The following is a 19,195-nucleotide window of genomic DNA, read 5'->3' on the forward strand; positions in this document are numbered from 1 at the left end:
CTCACCTTAAATCTCTGCTTTCTTTGAACTTGAAACCTTTTGGCTTTGGCACCACAGACAGGGGCAGATCAACATCACCCTACCTCTTTCCTTTAGAACAAACACGTGGAGGGCAAGCTAGTCTATTTATCGCACCTAAAGCTGGGTACACAGTCTGTCATGAGGATTTCTTAAAGTGCCAACATTCTGCCTTTTCCAAGAACACCAACATTCAGTGCCAGACCTTCAGCACCCAGCTAGGATTTTCATACCATTCCAGCTCTCAGTTTGAAAGGCTAAGCGATTCAAGAGCCAGGAAGGGAGGCAGCTGACAGGAGAATTCTCTGTGCCAGCTGAGACAAGTCTGTTTGTTGGTGGCTTGGTAAGGGCTGTATGGCTCTGACCATTGGCGAGCTGGATCAGCCCTGCTGTTTGAAGTCTCTGAGTGGTTAATTGCTCTCTGCATTAGGCTTACCATTAACCAGACCTTAACTGTTAACACCGGTGGCCGGCCTGCTAGAGCAGCCCAGGCCATGTCGGGCCTGCTGGCCAGAGGGACCCCAGTCCCAGCCAGGCTGGCGGGACCCCGACCGCAGCAGACAGGCAGGACCCCAGCCCCGGCGGGCAGGCCAGAGCAGGCTCCTGGCTGTGGCAGGTGGGTTGGCGGGATATTTACATCCCTACTATACACTGTGGCTAGCTGAATGGCAGTGGCTTTTAAACATCCCCAAGTGGCATCCTTTTTGACAATAGTAGCCACATGCTAGGAGCATCCCAGGTAACATGGTATATTGAATTTAGATGTCTGGATGACACAAGAACAGCCTTAAAGAATATGCAAGAGACATCCAGTGGCCCCCAATGCCTAATAACTAAGGATACAATTTCATCACAGAGGTCATGTGACTTTAACAGACCTCTGAGACTTTTTAGGCTTCAGCCCCCGCTACCTGCAGCAGCAGGACTGGAGGAGCTGTCAGCTGCTGCTCCCTGTCCCAGCGGCAAGGCTTGGACTGTCAGTTCCCTCCTCCCCCATGGACAGATCGCGGGCTTCCATGAAATTTGGTTTATTGTCCACAATCTGTCTATGACTTTTACTAAAAATAACCATGACAAAATCTTAATCTTACTAATAACCAAGCACAGGAATTCTAAAAACACCTTTCTACATAAGCACCAGTTTTTGCCATCTACTTAGAGACCAAGAAGATGAATTTTAAGCAGTAGAATTTTGGAAGCTTTGCTGGAGCGGCTTGATAAAATACTCCCATAACAATAATACCAATACAAAACAATCTCCGTGGTATCTAAATGCAGGAACACACATTCTAAAATTCAGAGAATAATCTCATAAAACATTTTCACAGGCTTTGGGGAAGGGACAACACAAATATTTTAAACATTTTTGCTACATTTTTGATACAGTCCAATTTTTAAAAAATAATACACAGCCAGATACAAAAATACAGAGCTTTGGAGGGAGGGAGTCACCAGTGTTATGAAGGGGAGAAATTTAAATAAATCAATATTAATAGTACAAAAGAAGAGGCGACAAGAGGCTGGTGGGATGACCTAGCACGATGCACACAACACATTTAGGGATACCAGCATTAGATTCCCATTCCTCAGGCTTACAGGGGATAGAAGAAATTCAGCCCAGGTTGGCTAAGAAAGAGTATTGATAGACTCAAGGGAAAATGGAATCAGATTCTCAAACATCAAAACCCCAGAGGCAGAGGTGGATGTAACAAAGCAAAGACTTCCAGTCTTCAGTAGCTGAGAGAATTCACCAGTCAAAGTGGTATATTACTTCTGAGAGCACTCTGCGCCAAAAAAAAAAAATCTGTGCACAATATTTTAAAATTCTGCAAATTTTATTGGTCAAATAAATGTGGAGGCTCCAGCATGGCATTGGGGAGCACAGGCCACTGGCTGCACAGAGGTGGGAGATCACTGTGCAGCTCCCCTTCTGGGACACGGACTCAGCGGTGGGGCTGTACCCATCCCTGGCACAGCGCAAGGACCGGGCCTACCCTAGAGACACCTCAAAGCCCTGCCCCTCCATGCCAGGTGCACTAGGTGTGGGCAGGCAGGCTCAGCAAGGCAGGATCCAAGAGTGGAGGGGCTAAGTGTGGGGGATCCAGGTGTGGGTTGAGAGGGTTCTGTGTGGGGCAATCGGGGTGTGGGTGGCTCAGATTCAGGTGCAGGGGGATCTGGAAGCACAGGGGCTTGTTGAGGGGTTCTGGGTGCAACGATAATGGGACTCTGCGGGGGGTCCAAGTGAAGGTGGTTGGGGCTCGGGGGGGGGGTCGAGTGTGGGTGGGGATAGAGCTCAGCAGGGGGGTCTGGGTGTGGGGGATCCAAATGCTGGGAGAGTGGGGCTCAATAGGGTTGGGATCCAGGTGCAGCTGGTTGGGGCTTGGTAGAGGGGGATCTGGGTGCGGGTGGCTCATCGGGGTGGTCCAGGTGCAAGGGGAGTGGGACTCGTCTGGGGGTTTCTGGGTGCGGGGGGGAGGGGTGTGAGGCTTGGCAGGAGAGTCTGAGTATGAGGGGGTTTGGATGCATGTGGGTTGGACGGATGGGAGAGCAGCTTCCTGTACAACGATCCCTCGCCCTGCAGCTGAGGAGCAATGGGTGCAAGAAGCGCGGGGGTGCAGGAAGCGGGGGGGGGGAGGAGGGGAGAGGAAGGGGGAATTTGCAGAGCTTCCTACAGCCAGGGGAGAAATCTGGGAGTGGGTCTGACCCAGCCCCAGATGCCATGCAGGGGAAGAGGAAGTCCCGTCTTCCCCAGCCCGGACTGGCAGCTAAGCCCAGCGCAGGGTAGGAGCCACCAACCACGTCTTCCCCAGCCCCGCCCCACCCCACATTGATTTACCTCTCTGCTGGCTGTCCTGGGCACCTGAAACATACTGCTGGGGAGGGTCGCATGACTGCTTTTGTGGCTTCCCTTTGCTTCCCCGTCAGAAAGTTATTTTTCTGCAGGGAAACAAAGAAATCTGCAGGGGACATAAATTCTGCACATGCACAGTGGTGCAGAATTCCCCCAGGAGTAGTATATGTGGCTTTAGAAGACAGGCTCCCATTCAATATCAATGGAGCCAGTGGTCTCTGAACAGCTAAATTGATGCATATAGACAACATTTAACTGTGTACTGCTTCCAGATATATTAAAAATGTTACTATAAAACACACAAAGAATACAGCAGTAACAATCACTAATGGAGGAGTTCATTCAATGGGTATCTCCATTAACTCAGCATTTATCTCCTTAGCCCCCAGCTTCTGAAATCTACATAGAAATAATATTGGGCCACAGTCCAATGCCTAGCATGAGTAAAGGTAGCACCTAACTTATGAGTAATCCCACTGACTTGACATGTGCCATTCTTGGAGTAAGGTACTGTTCAACATAAGGGCATAAGAATTTGGGCCATTGTGATCTCCCATATAGCATGCAGTTAATGCATCACCATTGTTCTGCAATATCTATCTATCAAAGGAAATTTTATATTTGAAGAAAAGCCAACATATTAGATTTCAAGGACGTCCAATTGGAGCATGATGCAATGGGAGAAAATATTACATTCCAAAATATATGAAAGGAAGGCTGAAAAATTATAAAACACCATAATTAAAACAAAAGATACAACTTCTCTGTGTGTCTGGGGGAGCGGGAAAATAAAATATGTCTTTATGAGGGAATGCTTGAAGGTCTGATGAACCTGCCCTTGGAACAGTGTGTTTAATTCTGGACATTGCTTCAGACAGATATTAAATTGGAAGGAATTCAGTGTTGAGCAACAGAATGATCAGGGGGCTGGAAAAAGACTTAAGAAAAGATTAAAGGAACTTGACTAGGAGAAAAGCAAAATCTGTAAATACAAAGGTAAGGGAAGGACAATGGAGACTGGTATAGAAGTATTGCTCTGAGCAATGAGGTGAAATAAGGAGAGCTTGAGTTTAAATCAGGAAAGATACCATGACAGTAAGATTTGTTCAGCTGGGGAATCATCTCCCAAAGGAAGTGAAGGCAGCTCCTTTCACTTGGGATATTTAACATAGGCCTGGACAAAGCATTAGAAATTAAACAATAGGGAACGATCTTGCACTGTCCGATGAGCAGATAACTGTTTTATATCACTAATTATAGTCACCAGTTCAGAAACTACAAGTATTCATGACCTCATTTTCTTTATATCCCATTAAAAATAACCTGTGTTATGCATGTAACTCCCTTTGCTAGTTTATCTTCTGAAACAAGGTGTGTCTTATTTAGACAATATTTATGCTTTCTAGTAATCAGTACCTCTATTCAGCTCCACCCGGTGAGCGGTACATGAATTCATCCTCATGTTTAAGCAACGTGTATTTCACTGAACAGCAGATGAGAATTCAACCCTGGGCTCAGAGATACCCCCACAACAAACCTTATTTACAGCTAACAAGATTGAAGAAATACATCTGCATATGGAAGATTACTCTTTTCTTTAAAAGGGAGACAACTAAGCTCTGGCTCTTGGAAGCATGCAGGAGAGAGAAGAGTGCCAATTTCCTTACCTGTGGGAATTTGCGTTTGATAGATGTCAGGGCTCCCTCTGGTAGCTTGGCCAGTTCAGAATCTCGGACTGCATGTACTGTTGTGGCTCTAGGCTGATGGGTTAATGCCTCCACCTGCCAGAGGAGAAAGAGAAAATACAGTGAAGACTTCAAAGGTAAATCTTAGAGCATTGCCCAAATAAAAATGCAACAAAGCAGAACAGAACCACCTGATCACTGGAATCAGCTTTACCCATCTCTGGCCTTTCCCTTCCCCCCTAATTTTTTGATAACATGTACTTAAGTAGAACAAGCTGCCCAGTGCTAGTGAGTGGTCTTGTGTTGATACCTTACGGTACCCACATCCAGCTGCAGGAAAACCTTTCAGTTAATCAGAGTCTTTGACAAATGAGCATTTCCTCATCTAGGTAGATTGCTGTTCTTCATGGAACTAAATTCGACAGTAGTGGGAAGTTAGGCTGAATATGTTAAAGGAGAAAAATTCCCTTTGAACTTCGATAAATTCCCACACACTGACATATATAAGAACAACGTGCAAAAGGAAAAGAGTTTGGTAATTACACTTTTTTCATCAGTGCAAAAGCTTATAACTATATGAGTGATCATATTATCAGAGTCAGAAAAGATGAATAGATAGGGGAGTGTGATGAAGTAGGAATTTTCTGTAATATTTTTATTAATCCCATGCATGACTCAGTTTCCCCCTGTACTTTACATTGCTACCCAATGAGGGCTAAAGGGTTAAGTCTGTGTGACGGGTTGGATCACAGAAACCCCCTGGGAGCTGCCACCTGATGTGCAAAGACTACCTCTGCTCCTGTTTTCCCTGCCAGCTCAGGACTCCAGCACCCTGTCTTGCTGAGCCAGACACTCCCGTCTGCTCCAGCACAGACCCAAGTGATTTTATTAAATACAGACAGTAGGATTTAAGTGGTTCCAAGTAGTAACAGACAGAACAAAGTAAGTCACCAAGTAAAATAAAATAAAATGCACAAATCTATGTCTAATCAAACTAAATACAGATAAAAAGCAACAGAGGGTCCTGTGGCACCTTTAAGACTAACAGAAGTATTGGGAGCATAAGCTTTCGTGGGTAAGAACCTCACTTCTTCAGATGCAAGTAATGGAAATCTCCAGAGGCAGGTATATATCAGTATGGAGATAATGAGGTTAGTTCAATCAGGGAGGGTGAGGTGCTCTGCTAGCCGTTGAGGTGTGAACACCAAGGGAGGAGAAACTGCTTCTGTAGTTGCATAGCCATTCACAGTCTTTGTTTAATCCTGATCTGATGGTGTCAAATTTGCAAATGAACTGGAGCTCAGCAGTTTCTCTTTGGAGTCTGGTCCTGAAGTTTTTTTGCTGTAAGATGGCTACCTTTACATCTGCTATTGTGTGGCCAGGGAGGTTGAAGTGTTCTCCTACAGGTTTTTGTATATTGCCATTCCTGATATCTGACTTGTGTCCATTTATCCTCTTGCATAGTGACTGTCCAGTTTGGCCAATGTACATAGCAGAGGGGCATTGCTGTCACATAATGGCATATATAACATTGGTGGACGTGCAGGTGAATGAGCTGGTGATGTTGTAGCTGATCTGGTTAGGTCCTGTGATGGTGTTGCTGGTGTAGATATGTGGGCAGAGTTGGCATCGAGGTTTGTTGCAGGGGTTGGTTCCTGAGTTAGAGTTGTTATGGTGCGGTGCGTGGTTGCTGGTGAGAATATGCTTAAGGTTGGCAGGTTGTCTGTGGGCGAGGACTGGCCTGCCTCCCAAGGTCTGTGAAAGTGAGGGATCATTGTCCAGGATGGACAGGCCCAAAAAAGAAACCAACAGAACTCCACTGGCCATCACCTACAGTCCTCAGCTTAAACCTCTCCAACGCATCATCAGTGATCTACAACCCATCCTGTGCTACAACATCACCGGCTGACCAAATGCCTCACAAAGCTTACTTAGAAACCAAGCAAGCATACAGCCCATATTCTTAACCTCAAGTAGAAAATGATATATATGTACAAATAGGATGAATAGATATAGTAGACCATAACCTTTCCGGAGATATATTACATGGCACAGGCAGCACAAAACATATTCCAGTTATGTCCTACATATATTTATAAGCACCCCCTCCATAAAGCCTTATGGGGTACACTGTCACAGTCTGCTCTTGGGGCAGTGCCGGAGACATGAGATTGGTGTGTTGCCTAGCTGTCTGAGGCTACATAATGGGTGATTAAAGGACTGGCCTAAGCTGACCCGTATCAATGGAAGATCCAGAGAGACAATGAAAACTCCTAATAACTGAACAATCAACACTTCACAGTGGGAAGCTCCAGTGGAGGGGTGGGGGGATATGTGAACTCAGTGTGACTACGTGAAGACAAAGAACAGACAGGATAGGGGATAAGAGTTGTTTTTTGGAAGAGGCTTGGCTGTTTTCACCTGGGACTGAAAGTGGCAGAGAGACAGAGCCTGAAATGGAGTCAAGAAGCAGCTTGGCTAGGCCAGATGGACTATGTCTTAACCCTCTCTCTGCTAACCTAAGGACTTTCAATACTGTGTTCTGGGTGACTAAAACTCTACTCTGTTTTGAAAAGGCTGCCTGGTGTCAGTGCAAATTCCTGCTGAGGCACATTAGTCCCTGCAGAGCATCTCTGACTAAGGCCTTGCCTACACTATGAAGTTTTGTCGGTAAAAGTTATTAATTAAATTAAATTAATTAAAACTGCTGTTGCATGTCCACACTAACGCCTTGTATCGGCAGAGTGCATCGACACAGAGAGCAGTGCACTGTGGGTTGGCTATCCCACTGGGCAACTGGCTGCAGGGTGATTTGGAAAGGGTTTGCAGTGCCTCATGGGGCTGGTTCAGCATCACATGATGCAGGTTTCTCAATCCCATAGTTCCAGGGGCATCCTACTAGATTGTTAGCCGCTTTTTCAACTGAAGTGTGTGGTGGGAGGGAGAGGAGAGTGGTGTGTCTGGGGGAGGGGAGACAGCAGGCTGACTGACCTATCCTGAGGTGGGGGAGGGGGACACCTCCCACCCCACGTCAGCTCCCTCTGCTCGGCACAAGCAGTCTCTACGGAAGCAGCCCGCTCTGCCTGCCTGCCTATGGTTCTATGATTCCCTCTGAGTTCTCCCACAGCCTCCTTGGCTGCTGGGAGCAGCATCCTGAGCAGCTCTGTGAGCTCTCTCCGTGCTGAGGAATGTCACAGCAGCCCCCCGCCTGCAGCTGTGCTCCTAGTGCAGGGCAGAATAGGAGAATTCCATGCTAATGATTTGCTCTTTGTTCCCCAAAAGGGAGCAGCATCCCCGAGCTTTGAAAGGGGAGGGGCACATGCCTGCAGGGCAGCAGAGATCAAAACACTGAGCAGAGCAGTCATGGCAGGCATTGTGGGATACTGGTGGAAGCCAGTTATGTCGACAAAACAAACAGCAGTGTCTACACTGACGCTTTGTCGCTTTAACTTTGCTACAAAAAGTTATATGCCTCTCGTCGAGGTGGTTTTATTTTGTCGGCAAAACAGCAGAGTTTTGCCGCCAAAAGTAACTTTGTAGTGAGTACACCTCCCGTTTTGTTGGCAAAAGGCAGCTTTTGACGACAAAACTTTGTAGTGTAGACAAGGCCTAAGAGCCTATCTCATTTGGCCTCACTTGGCAGAGCTCACAGCGAGAAACGGGAGTGATGGAGTTCAGATGCTTAGTCTCGGTGGGGAGGTCATGTGGCCCATCCTTAAGGAAGAATAGGGCCCATGGGGGTCTGGTTCACTAAAGGGATTCCTCCAAGAGACTGTTTAAAAGCTGGGGCTGTGGATCTGTGACAGGGAGAACCAGCCCGTCATACATCGAAGCATGCCAAGGCTCTGTCATTTGCCATAGCCACAGTTCTTATTTGCAAAGCCCCCCAATATAAGAACAAAATCATAAAAAATCCTCAAGGTGCACACGTTATTCCTGCTAAGCTTTCAGCCTTCTTCCCAGAGCATGGGGCACCAACAGCATTGCGAAAGAACAGAAGCTTCCTACAAGATTAAAGAAAGTAATGGGGAGCAAGCCATTAAATCATGTCCATGTGTGCCCCAGACTTCGTTACTGTTTTCAGACAATTTTAGATATATACTTATGTGACAGTCAGCAGTGACCTCCCCCCCAATATTTCCGTGACACTTATTACACACATTGGATACAAGGCAGATGACTATATAAGTACAAACAAGGTACATGCACTCAAACACCCCTGTTTATTATGTTGGATTAAGATGAATTTTTACAGAGAACAGAATGATTGAGAGTTGAAAATGGAAGCTGGGACACTATATTTCATATGGGAACTCCAACAGGTTACTTTCTGGGTCCTGGCCTGCAAAGTGCAGCTTTTCATTAAAGTAGTTTGGATTCCTGTCCATTCTGCTACTTAGCAAATAATTAACAATGACCAGTTTTCATTTGTATTTTGTTGAAATCCAGAACTGGATTCTCGTGTTGAAAAACCATCAGATGCTTAATAAGACGACCCACTGTGCGAGATGTTGTCAGTCAGGACCCAGGGGTGTGCCATGACATTTCATTGCTTAGTAACACAGCCTGGTGCCTAGCTCTGTCTGGTTCAGCAATGGGAGCAGTTTGCTGAGATTAAAATCCACACATCATTTGTTTAGAAAGAAACAGCAGATGTAGTAGCAGCTGTAATTACTATGGATTGTATAATAAAAATTTCTCAGGGCTTAGCAACTAACAGACACCTACAATAAAAAGGTACGTCACTTTCCATCTTGGTCTATTTTCCAATAGCAAAGGAAACACAAATAGAATAACAGGTTTTTATCTGTCATTATGTTATTCATAATTTGTTCCAATGTTGAAGATTCCACTAAATTCTTCCATCAGAATTAACTCATCTAATCAGATAGATTTTTTTAAAACACAAATATGCCTGTAACTACAGGAATATTTATGCAATAGCTTGTTACATATCACTACCAAAAAATCTATGGTAATATATCAAAGTTTCATTAAACCCACAATAGTCCAAATACACAAAAATTGCCAATGTAATAATAAATAAGTATGGAAGAGAAAAGCATAATGCACCATCCTACACGTGTATCTAAAGTTGCAGAATGTTTTTTATTACACTGTATTGTTTGAAAATGTGATCATATAATTAAGGACTGTATCATAATGCATGTGATTAAGGGATAAGAGCTAAGGCTGTGTTTTCATCCTCACCATTCCCATTTCCTGGACGGCATGTACATTACTGTGTGTGCTAAAATGACTATTTTGTATGCAATTTGGAAAAAAAGGAATTTTCCTAAGATGTGCTTTGCTTTTACTGACCCTCTCCATGATATTCTATATGCATATAGACATACTTAATATGTCTACACTGCAATTAAAAACCCATGGCTGGACCATGCCAGCTGACTCAGGCTCAGGCTAAAGGGTTGTTTAAATACAGTGCAGATGTTTAAACTTGGGATGGCGCCTGAGCTCTGGGGCCCTCCCCCTCATGGGGTTCCAGAGTCAGGGCTCCAACCCATGCCCAAATATATATGCTGCACTTAAACAGCCCTTTAGTCTGAGCCCCAAGAGCCCAAGTCAGCTGCAGAGGTTTATTGCAGTGTAGACATTCCCAGTGTGTCAACATTGAAAACTGCAAATTGAAAACTGAAATGTCTAAGTACTGTCTAGGTCCCAGAAAGTGCACAAGAGACAGAGATGTAGCTTGCTTGTAACCCTTTATCAGGAGGGCCATACAAATATTAGTTCAGCTGGTATGGGGAGGGTAACAAACACTAGCTGTGATGATAAAGTGTGCACTTAAAAGGGCATAGATGTTTAACTACAATTTGCCTTTGCATTCAGATGCCAGTGGTTTGTCATAAAGTAGTGAAATTTTGGGAAGTTTGTAAAAAAATTACCAGCAAAAGAAAAAATGAGTTGTCTTTGATTTTTTATGATTTTATAAAGACTTGAGAGTCCCTTTTACCCACACAGAAATGGATGAGACTTCTCCTTGTTTCTTGCCTAAATATCAAACATAAGGCTGGTGTCTACTATTTGTGCTGGCGGTTTTGTTGGACCTGTAATTCAACTTCAATCTCAACCCTTACGAGAGAGTATATATAAGCAAGAGTGTTACCTTTAGTAACAAACCTTCTCTCCCACCATTTGTCACTTGTCTGAGTTCAATGTGTGTGAACAAAAGTCAAAGACAAAACAGTCTGAATAAAAATTCTCTTTCCCCTCTCCGTTGCCAGTTATATCATAATACTTGGTCTCCAGTTGGCTCCAGAGTTCAGGAAAAAACAGATTTTTTTTTTTTAAAAGGGACCTAAGTGTCCTGTATGAAACACCAAGAGACATTTGGAAGTGTGATTTTATTTACTTGTTTCATTTAATTGAATTTACTTTTGGGGCAGGAGGATGATGAGGAGGAGACACCTTTAAGACCTCCTTTATGCATCATAAAGCAGCAAAAAAAGGGCCACAAAACCATGTTTTTCACCCGACAGTTCACCTGCTAAATGGTGATAAATTCACTTCATGATCACACCTGGCACAAAAGCTCTTACTCCAGTCTTTTGAAAGAAAAATATCTGTTTGGCCCTGTTTACATGAGTATAAAAATAAAGATGAAGGGATCCATTCTTGACATTTTTCCATTGACAGACCTCCAACTGTCACATTTCTAAAGTAAAATTTGGCAAGTGGCTGATCTATAATTTGGCTCAACTGGTCTGAATTCTCTTTTTTGTAACAATAGCCCTGATCCAGCAAAGCCTATAAGAACCGCTTACCTTTAAGCCTATGAATAGCCCAGTAAACAGAACTAAGCTTTAAGCACGAGCATAGGTGTGTCACTGGATTGTAGCCAAAATAAGCAGCAGATGTAATGGTTTTGAAAGGTAGTTTCTATGTAGGACAATTCATTGCTTTTCATGCAGGATTTAATACATATTTTAAACCCACACAATGCTATATCCTATATACTGTGCAGGGCCAGCATGTATATAGTATCCATTTATCCAACAGATCAGATTTGTTTAAACTGAGCAGTACCAGCTTACCAAACTGCATGTCTGAATTACTGATCCAAGGCCAGCTAAACAGTGTTTGTATTCATGTACCAATCCTTCCAGCTATTTAATCGTTTTTGCTATTTCTCTAGTCTTCCATGTGTTCCCCTCCCCTTCAGGATTTTTTCAGGATCTTCCCTCATGGCCACGCGTTCCATTCTGAGATTCTTTTAGTCTCTTCATTTTCCCCATCCTGCATCTTTCAGTCTTACACACCAATCTCCACCAATTTCTGGTTTATAAAAAATAGTGGCTTTTATACCAGCAAGAACAGATGTAGTTTAAGACACAGTACTGCCACCTACTGGATAAGACAATGAGCATGAGTAACAAGCAGATATGAGAATGATGGGATTAGTTACAATAGAAACATTTGGACGTGGCTTGGTTTTTTGTTTTTTGAATTAAATAACTTTTTATATGAATTGGTTTCTCCCTCCCCTGAGCCCCATTAATGAGGGCTACTATGGATAATGTCTATATAGTGTCTTTGAATGCAAACACTGAGAGCTTACAACAGCAGAGTTTCCTCAGACACTTGAGCAATGCACTAACAGCCTAGGAACACATGGTCTGTTGTGGCACAAAACAAAAGGGAGATTGGAGAGGACAAAAAGCTCAGTCCTGAAATCAACAGTTTTGTCAGACACTTCAGTGAAAGCAAGATGAAGCCTGCTTAAAGAGAAAAAGGGAGGAGATTTAAAGGAGAGATAATACCGATATAGCAAGGTGATGTTTTTATTCTCTTTTTCACCACTCATATAAAGCTCAGTAGTGTCAGTGAGAAGCAGACACCAGTTGTCACGATGTTCAAGAAGGGTGCTTCCTCGCAAGAACATATTGCAGCTACAGGATTTAAATATTCCCCTCTAGACCACACATAAAACACCAAATAAATAAATAAAATGGACAGAGTCCTGGATGCTGCCACTCAGCTGCCATTGCATCTCCTTACACAACGTACCTTTAGAGCACCATCATTATCAGAGTGCCCCAAACCTGCCAGGTGCCACATGAAACAAGTCCAAAGAGCATCTGGCAGGGCACAAGGGAGGGTCAAAGAGAAAAAGGCCTGGTCAATAAAGTAGTTATTAGCCGATCTAACTGGGACTGGGGCCCAAATCGGATAACCAAAAATCAGGATAAACCGGAGAATGGGTGCCCCTGGCAGCTGGTGGTTCAGTTAATACAGAGAGTCAGTTAATGGAGGCTTGGTTAAACGGGGTTCTACTGTACTTAAAACTACCAGTGTAGCTATGTCAGTTAGGGTTGCAAAAAAAACATCCCCTAGTGACAGCTATGCAGTCAAAACCCCAAGCACAGACACAGTTTTGCCAACAGATGAGTGCTGTCAGCATTTGCAGAGGTGTTATTATTATAGGTAATCCACCTCCCCAAGAGGCGGTAGGTAGGACAGTGGAAGAATTTTTCGCATTGGCCTAGTGCTGTCTACACCGGGGGTTATGTCAGCTTAACTAAGTCACTCAGTGGGCTGGATTTTTCACACCACTCAGTGACGTAGCTGGGTCTACCTTATACACCAGGCCTAAGGCCATGCAGTAACTCAGCAAAGACAGACACACCTTGATGGCTTTACTTGATCCCTTAACTTTAAAATAAATTCAATTACCAACCTCCACCCTCACATTGCATAAGCAGGACAACAGAACAAGGTTTTAGGAGCAATCTGGGGGTGGCTTGGCAAACAGGTTTGGAGAGAATGGGCCATGGAAGAAAGTGTAGAGATACCAGTGAAAGAAGCTGAGGATGAGGTAGCAATGCTGGATCACGGGTGGAGCCGAGGAGGGCTAAGGGAAGAGGGATGCTAAAGGAGACCATGTCAGACATACAGGCAGGGGCTGCATGGTGTAAGGCTTTGAAAGCAAGGGCATGCAGCAAAGCAATTAAAAAAACAGGATGACGTGGATGAAACAATAGGCAAGAAACACAGATTTTGGCAAGTGTTTTGGATGGCTGGCACTAGAAGGCTTGAGGGTACTGCTACAGCAACAGCACCTGGGAATCAGGACACCAGTTCTAATCCTAGTTCTGACGCTAACTTGCTGTTCAAACTTGAACTAGTTACTTCAGTTTTGCCTAAGCCTAAAATACCCCTGTATAAAAGGGGATAATGATATTTACCAACTTCACAGCTAAGTAATGCCTGCAAAGTGTTATGCCAATAGCAAATCAGAGAGTTGTACTACAAAGCAAGTCAATGGCAGAAATGGGAACAGACCTCAGGAACACTTGGCTGCCATTACTCTGCTCAAACCCATAGACCACCTTTTGAGCATCAACCATCTCTTCCATTCATAAGTGTGAACTCTGCACTGAAAGGGCCTTTCAAGTGTTCACCTGCCTATGTGAATTTTTCAGTGCCCTAACTTTTAATGAGGGAAGGGGGGAAATAGGGATACAAAGTAACATGAAGTTAACTGGCAAAAATTTCACACATTTGCACATTAAAAAATATCCATTTGCGCTCCAAGGCACCAAGCTATAGCTACTATAGCACTGCTGTCAAGCACATTTTTTAAACACTTAGCTGCTTTTGTAATTTTTGTGAAAGGAAACAAGCTTGTGACAATGTGGATTCTGGTAAAGAACTAAAGCTTGAAGAAAAAAACCAATACTGCCATTTCCTTTAGGGACTGCACAGAGATTAGAGGTTACTAACATTTAATTTAAAACACTGACAAGGAATATGCTCTCAATCTCCAAAGAAACCACAATCCATTTCAGAATCATTCTGATCATTGGTCTTGAACATTTCTTAACTTTACCATATCAATATTTATGAGTTGAACTGCATTTCTAAAGACTACAAGATTTAAAACAGACTAGATTATTCATAATTTCTAGAGTGTAAAATGAAATTCACTGCATGGCAGATGTGGCTCACTGCATCATTTGCTGTTTTAATTTAATCTCCACTGTAATTAATCATTGGCTCTCAGTGTGGTTAATGAGAGTGCGGCTGCAGAAATGTGTTTGTACAGGTTTTGCTGTATGGTTTACTTAAAAGATACTTATTTCCCTCTTTGTGAGGAGTAAAAACTGTAGCAAGAGCTGGGTTTCTTTTCCATGGATAAGCCATGTGCTAGAGAACAGTGTGCAGAACTTTCCTGGACATGAAGCCTGTTCGTTTTTTCATTAATAAAACATTTAAAGAAGCCTTCTGGATTCTGACCAAGATTTTCAGAGGCAGGTAACCACAGGTAAATCCACAGTTTGGTACTTAGGAGCCTAGATAAGTGGCATGAATTTTCAAAAGTGCTGTGCACCCAGTTGCTCTGATTAACTTCTACAAGATCTTGTCACAGGGTAGTTGGTCTCTTAGAGTCTTAGACTGAGCCCAGTGCCCAGGACTGGAGCAGATGAGCCCAATCCAGCTAATTAAAGAGAGCAGGGCTATAAAGGGCCATTTGTAGGCAGCTGGAAGAAAAGGACTGAGACAGGCTGAGCCCTTGTCAGCAGAGGCCACACAGGAGTGGAGTTAAGTTAACTCCTGTGGTGGGTCCCTGGAGCAAAGGGGCCAGGGGCTCAAGGAAGCAAGCCTGCAGCTGCAGCTCAAAGAGGGGAGCAGAGATGTAGGAGACAAGGAAGCTGCTGGGTGCTGGAGAGCTGAGACTCTGGGAGGGGTGGCCTTGAAGCCTAGGGAAAAGGTATTGACTTAAAACTGTGGTTTTTTAAATAAACCTCCTTGACTGCGACTGGGCATGAGAGCACATGCCTGGAACTGGGGTGCAGCGGCGCCCCCCCCCCCCCCCCAACCCACTCCCCCAGTGACAGAACTACTGGATAATCAGCCCTTTCGTGGGCCTAACATTAGGAACCGACGTGGAAAACTGTGCCCATTTATTGAAGTACAGAAAGAAATGGTTACTCCCCCATGCAGTAACTGGTTTTTCAAGATGTGTGTTCCTACAGGTACTCCACTCTAGATGTGCTAGAGCCCCCTATGCTCTTGATAGAGATTTCTCATAGCAGTGTCTGTTTGGCCTGTGCTTGCATGCCAGTCTGTCTTGTGCCTCGTGCCATTGTATAACACTGCATGGGTGAACTGCCCTCAGTTCCTTCTCTACTGAGGAGCTCCCCAACAGAGAACTCCAAAGCAAAGGGGAAGAAGAGCAGGTAGTGGAGCATGCATAGGGACATACAATTCAAAAAAACTGTTATTGCACAGGATCAGTAACCATTACTTCTTCTTTGAGCCGTGTTCCTACAGGTGCTACAGACTAGGTGACTACCGAACAGAGGCAGAGGAGGCTTCGGAGTCAAGTCCAGTACTAAGGAAAGTACAACTGAGCCAAACACAGTATCAGAAGCAAAATTGTGAGTTATAGCATTGTGTTGGGTGAATGTACATATAGATGCCCAAGTAGAAGCTTTACAGATCTCAATAATGGGCATGCTCTTGAGGAAGGCCATAAAGTGGCAATGGAACTTGTAGAATGAGCGCATATATTCAAAGGTGATTGAATAGTGCAAGATTCATAGCAAGAGTTAATGCAGGTTGATATCCACTTGGAAAGCCTCTGGTTAGAGCCTGCAGACCCTTCTGCTTTATCTGCTAGCGAAACAGACTATTGGTCTTTCTGAAGGACTTTGTCCTATCCAGATAGAAGGCCAGGGCCCTCCTGACATCAAGGGTGTGTAGCAGTGTCTCTTTGTTATCTAGATGCAGTGTGGGGTGGAAGACAGGCAGGTAAATGGGCTGGTTGACATGAAACTCGGAAGAAACCTTCAGTAAGGTGTTTCCAGTAGAGACCGGGAAGGGTTAGTACCACTATACAAGGCACTGGTGACACCTCATCTGGATTACTGTGTGCAATTCTGGTCTCCTACATTTAAGAAAAATGAATTCAAACTGGAACAGGTGCAGAGAAGGGCTACTATGATTGTCTAGAAATGGGAAACCTACCTTATGAGAATCAAAGGGGTAGCTGTGTTAGTCTGGATCTTTAAAAGCAGCAAAGAGTCCTGTGGCACCTTATAGACTAACAGACATATAGGAGCATGAGCTTTCGTGGGTGAATACCCACTTCTTTGGATGCATGTAGTGGAAATTTCCAGGGGCAGGTATAAATATGCAAGCAAGAGGGAGTAAGGCTAGAGATAACGAGGTTAGTTCAGTCAGGGAGGATGAGGCCCTCTTCTAGCAGTTGAGGTGTGAACACCAAGTTCACAGGCAGAAATTGTGGAAAAACAACATCGCTTGCCTCATAACCTAAGCCGTGCAGAATGCAATGCCATCCACAGCCTCAGAAACCACCCTGACATTATCATCAAAGAGGCTGATAAAGGAGGTGCTGTTGTCATCATGAACAGGTCTGACTACCAAAAGGAGGCTGCCAGACTACTCTCCAAATTCTATAGGCCACTTCCCTCAGATCCCACTGAGGAATACACTAAGAAACTGCACCATCTACTCAGGACACTCCCTACACTAACATAGGAACAAATCAACATAGAGCCCCGACCGGGGTTATTCTATCTACTACCTAAGATCCACAAAGCCGGGAATCCTGGATGCCCCATCATCTCGGGCATTGGCACCCTCGCTGAAGGACTGTCTGGATATGTGGACTCCCTACTCAGACCCTATGCCACCAGCACTCCCAGCTATCTCCGTGACACCACTGATTTCCTGAGAAAACTACAATGAATTGGTGACCTTCCAGAAAATACCATCCTAGCCCCCATGGATGTAGAGGCTCTCTACACAAACATCCCACACACAGATGGAATACAAGCTGTCAGGAACAGCATACCTGATGATGACACAGCACAACTGGTTGCTGAGCATGGCCCCACAATATGCCAACATTTTTATGGCTGACCTGGAACAACGCTTCCTCAGCTCTCGTCCACTCACGCTCCTCCTCTACCTACGCTACATTGACGACATCATCATCTGGACCCATGGGAAGGAGACTCTGGAAAAATTTCACCATGATTTCAACAGCTTCCACCCCACCGTCAACCTCAGCCTGGACCAATCTACATGGGAGGTCCACTTCCTAGACACCATGGTGCAAATAAGTGACGGTCATGTTAACACCCCCTATACCGAAAACCCACCGACCACTATGCCTACCTTCATGCCTCCAGCTTCCATCCCGGACACACCACACAATCCACAGCGCTGAGATACAACCGTATCTGCTCCAACCCCTCAGACAGAGACCAACACCTACAAAATCTTCACCAAGCATTCTCAAAACTACGATACCCACATGAGGAAATAAGAAAACAGATCAACAGAGCCAGACTTGTACCCAGAAGCCTCCTACTGCAAGACAAGCCCAAGAAAGAAATGAACAGAACTCCACTGGCCATCACATACAGTCCCCAGCTAAAACCTCTCCAACGTATCATCAGTGATCTACAACCCATCCTGGACAACGATCCTTCACTTTCACAGGCCTTGGGTGGCAGGCCAGTCCTCGCCCACAGACAACCCACCAACCTGAAGCATATTCTCACCAGTAACCACACACAACACCATAGTAACTCTAACTCAGGAACCAATCCATGCAACAAACCTCGATGCCAACTCTGCCCACATATCTACACCAGCGACACCATCACAGGACCTAACCAGATCAGCTACACCATCCCCGGTTCATTCACCTGCACGTCCACCAATGTAATATACGCCATCATATGCCAGCAATGCCCCTCTGCTATGTACATCGGCCAAACTGGACAGTCCCTACGTAAAAAGATAAATGGACACAAATCAGATATTAGGAATGGCAATATACAAAAACCTGTAGGAGAACATTTCAACCTCCCTGGACGCACAATAGCAGATTTAAAGGTAGCCATCCTGCAGCAAAAAAACTTCAGGACCAGACTTCAAAGAGAAACTGCTGAGCTTCAGTTCATCTGCAAATTTGACACCATCAGCTCAGGATTAAACAAAGACTATGAATGGCTAGCCAACTACAAAAGCAGTTTCTCCTCCGTTGGTGGAGAGGAATGTAGTTCTGGAACAGCCTTCCAAAGGAAGCAGTAGGAGCAAAAAAACTAGTTGGCTTCAAGACTGAGCTTGATCAGTTTATGGAGGGGAGGGGATGATGAGACTGCCTACAATGGCATCTAGCCAACCTGCAAGTGCTAGCAGCAAATATCTCCAACAACCAGAGATGGGACACTAGATGGGGAAGGCTCTGAGTTACTACATGTGCCTGGTTGGTGAGTCTTGCTCACATACTCAGGGTCTAACTCATCATCATATTTGGGGTCAGGAAGGAATTTCCCCCCAGGTCAGATTGGCAGACCCGGGCGGGGGGGTGGGGGGGGGTTGCCTTCCTCTACAGCGTGGGACATGGGTCACTTGCAGGTTAAACTAGTGTAAATGGTGGTTTCTCTGTCACTTGAAGTCTTTACATCTTAATTTGAGGGCTTCAGTAACTCAGCCAGAGGTGAGGGGTCTATTACAGGAGTGGGTGGATGAGGTTCTGTGACATGCGCAGGAAGTCAGACTAGATGATCATGATGGTCCCTTCTGGCCCTGAAGTCTATGAGTAAGAATTTGGGGTGGGGCCACAGCGTGACTTTTTCCT

At 44.7% G+C, this 19,195-nt stretch overlaps 1 protein-coding gene across 4 annotated transcripts in view; it reads right to left on the reverse strand.

Moving 5' to 3' along the window:
* PNPLA7 (patatin like phospholipase domain containing 7) overlaps nucleotides 1-19,195 on the reverse strand; it is a 408,012-nt gene that overhangs the window by 191,468 nt on the left and 197,349 nt on the right. For all 4 annotated transcript variants that reach the window (XM_054007693.1, XM_054007690.1, XM_054007692.1 and 1 more), the window contains exon 20: nucleotides 4,537-4,650. In XM_054007693.1, coding sequence (XP_053863668.1) covers nucleotides 4,537-4,650 — 114 coding nt within the window. The remainder of the gene's footprint in view (nucleotides 1-4,536; nucleotides 4,651-19,195) is intronic.

The sequence above is a fragment of the Malaclemys terrapin genome, chromosome 17 (genome assembly GCF_027887155.1).
Source record: "Malaclemys terrapin pileata isolate rMalTer1 chromosome 17, rMalTer1.hap1, whole genome shotgun sequence".
Lineage (NCBI taxonomy): Eukaryota > Metazoa > Chordata > Testudines > Emydidae > Malaclemys > Malaclemys terrapin.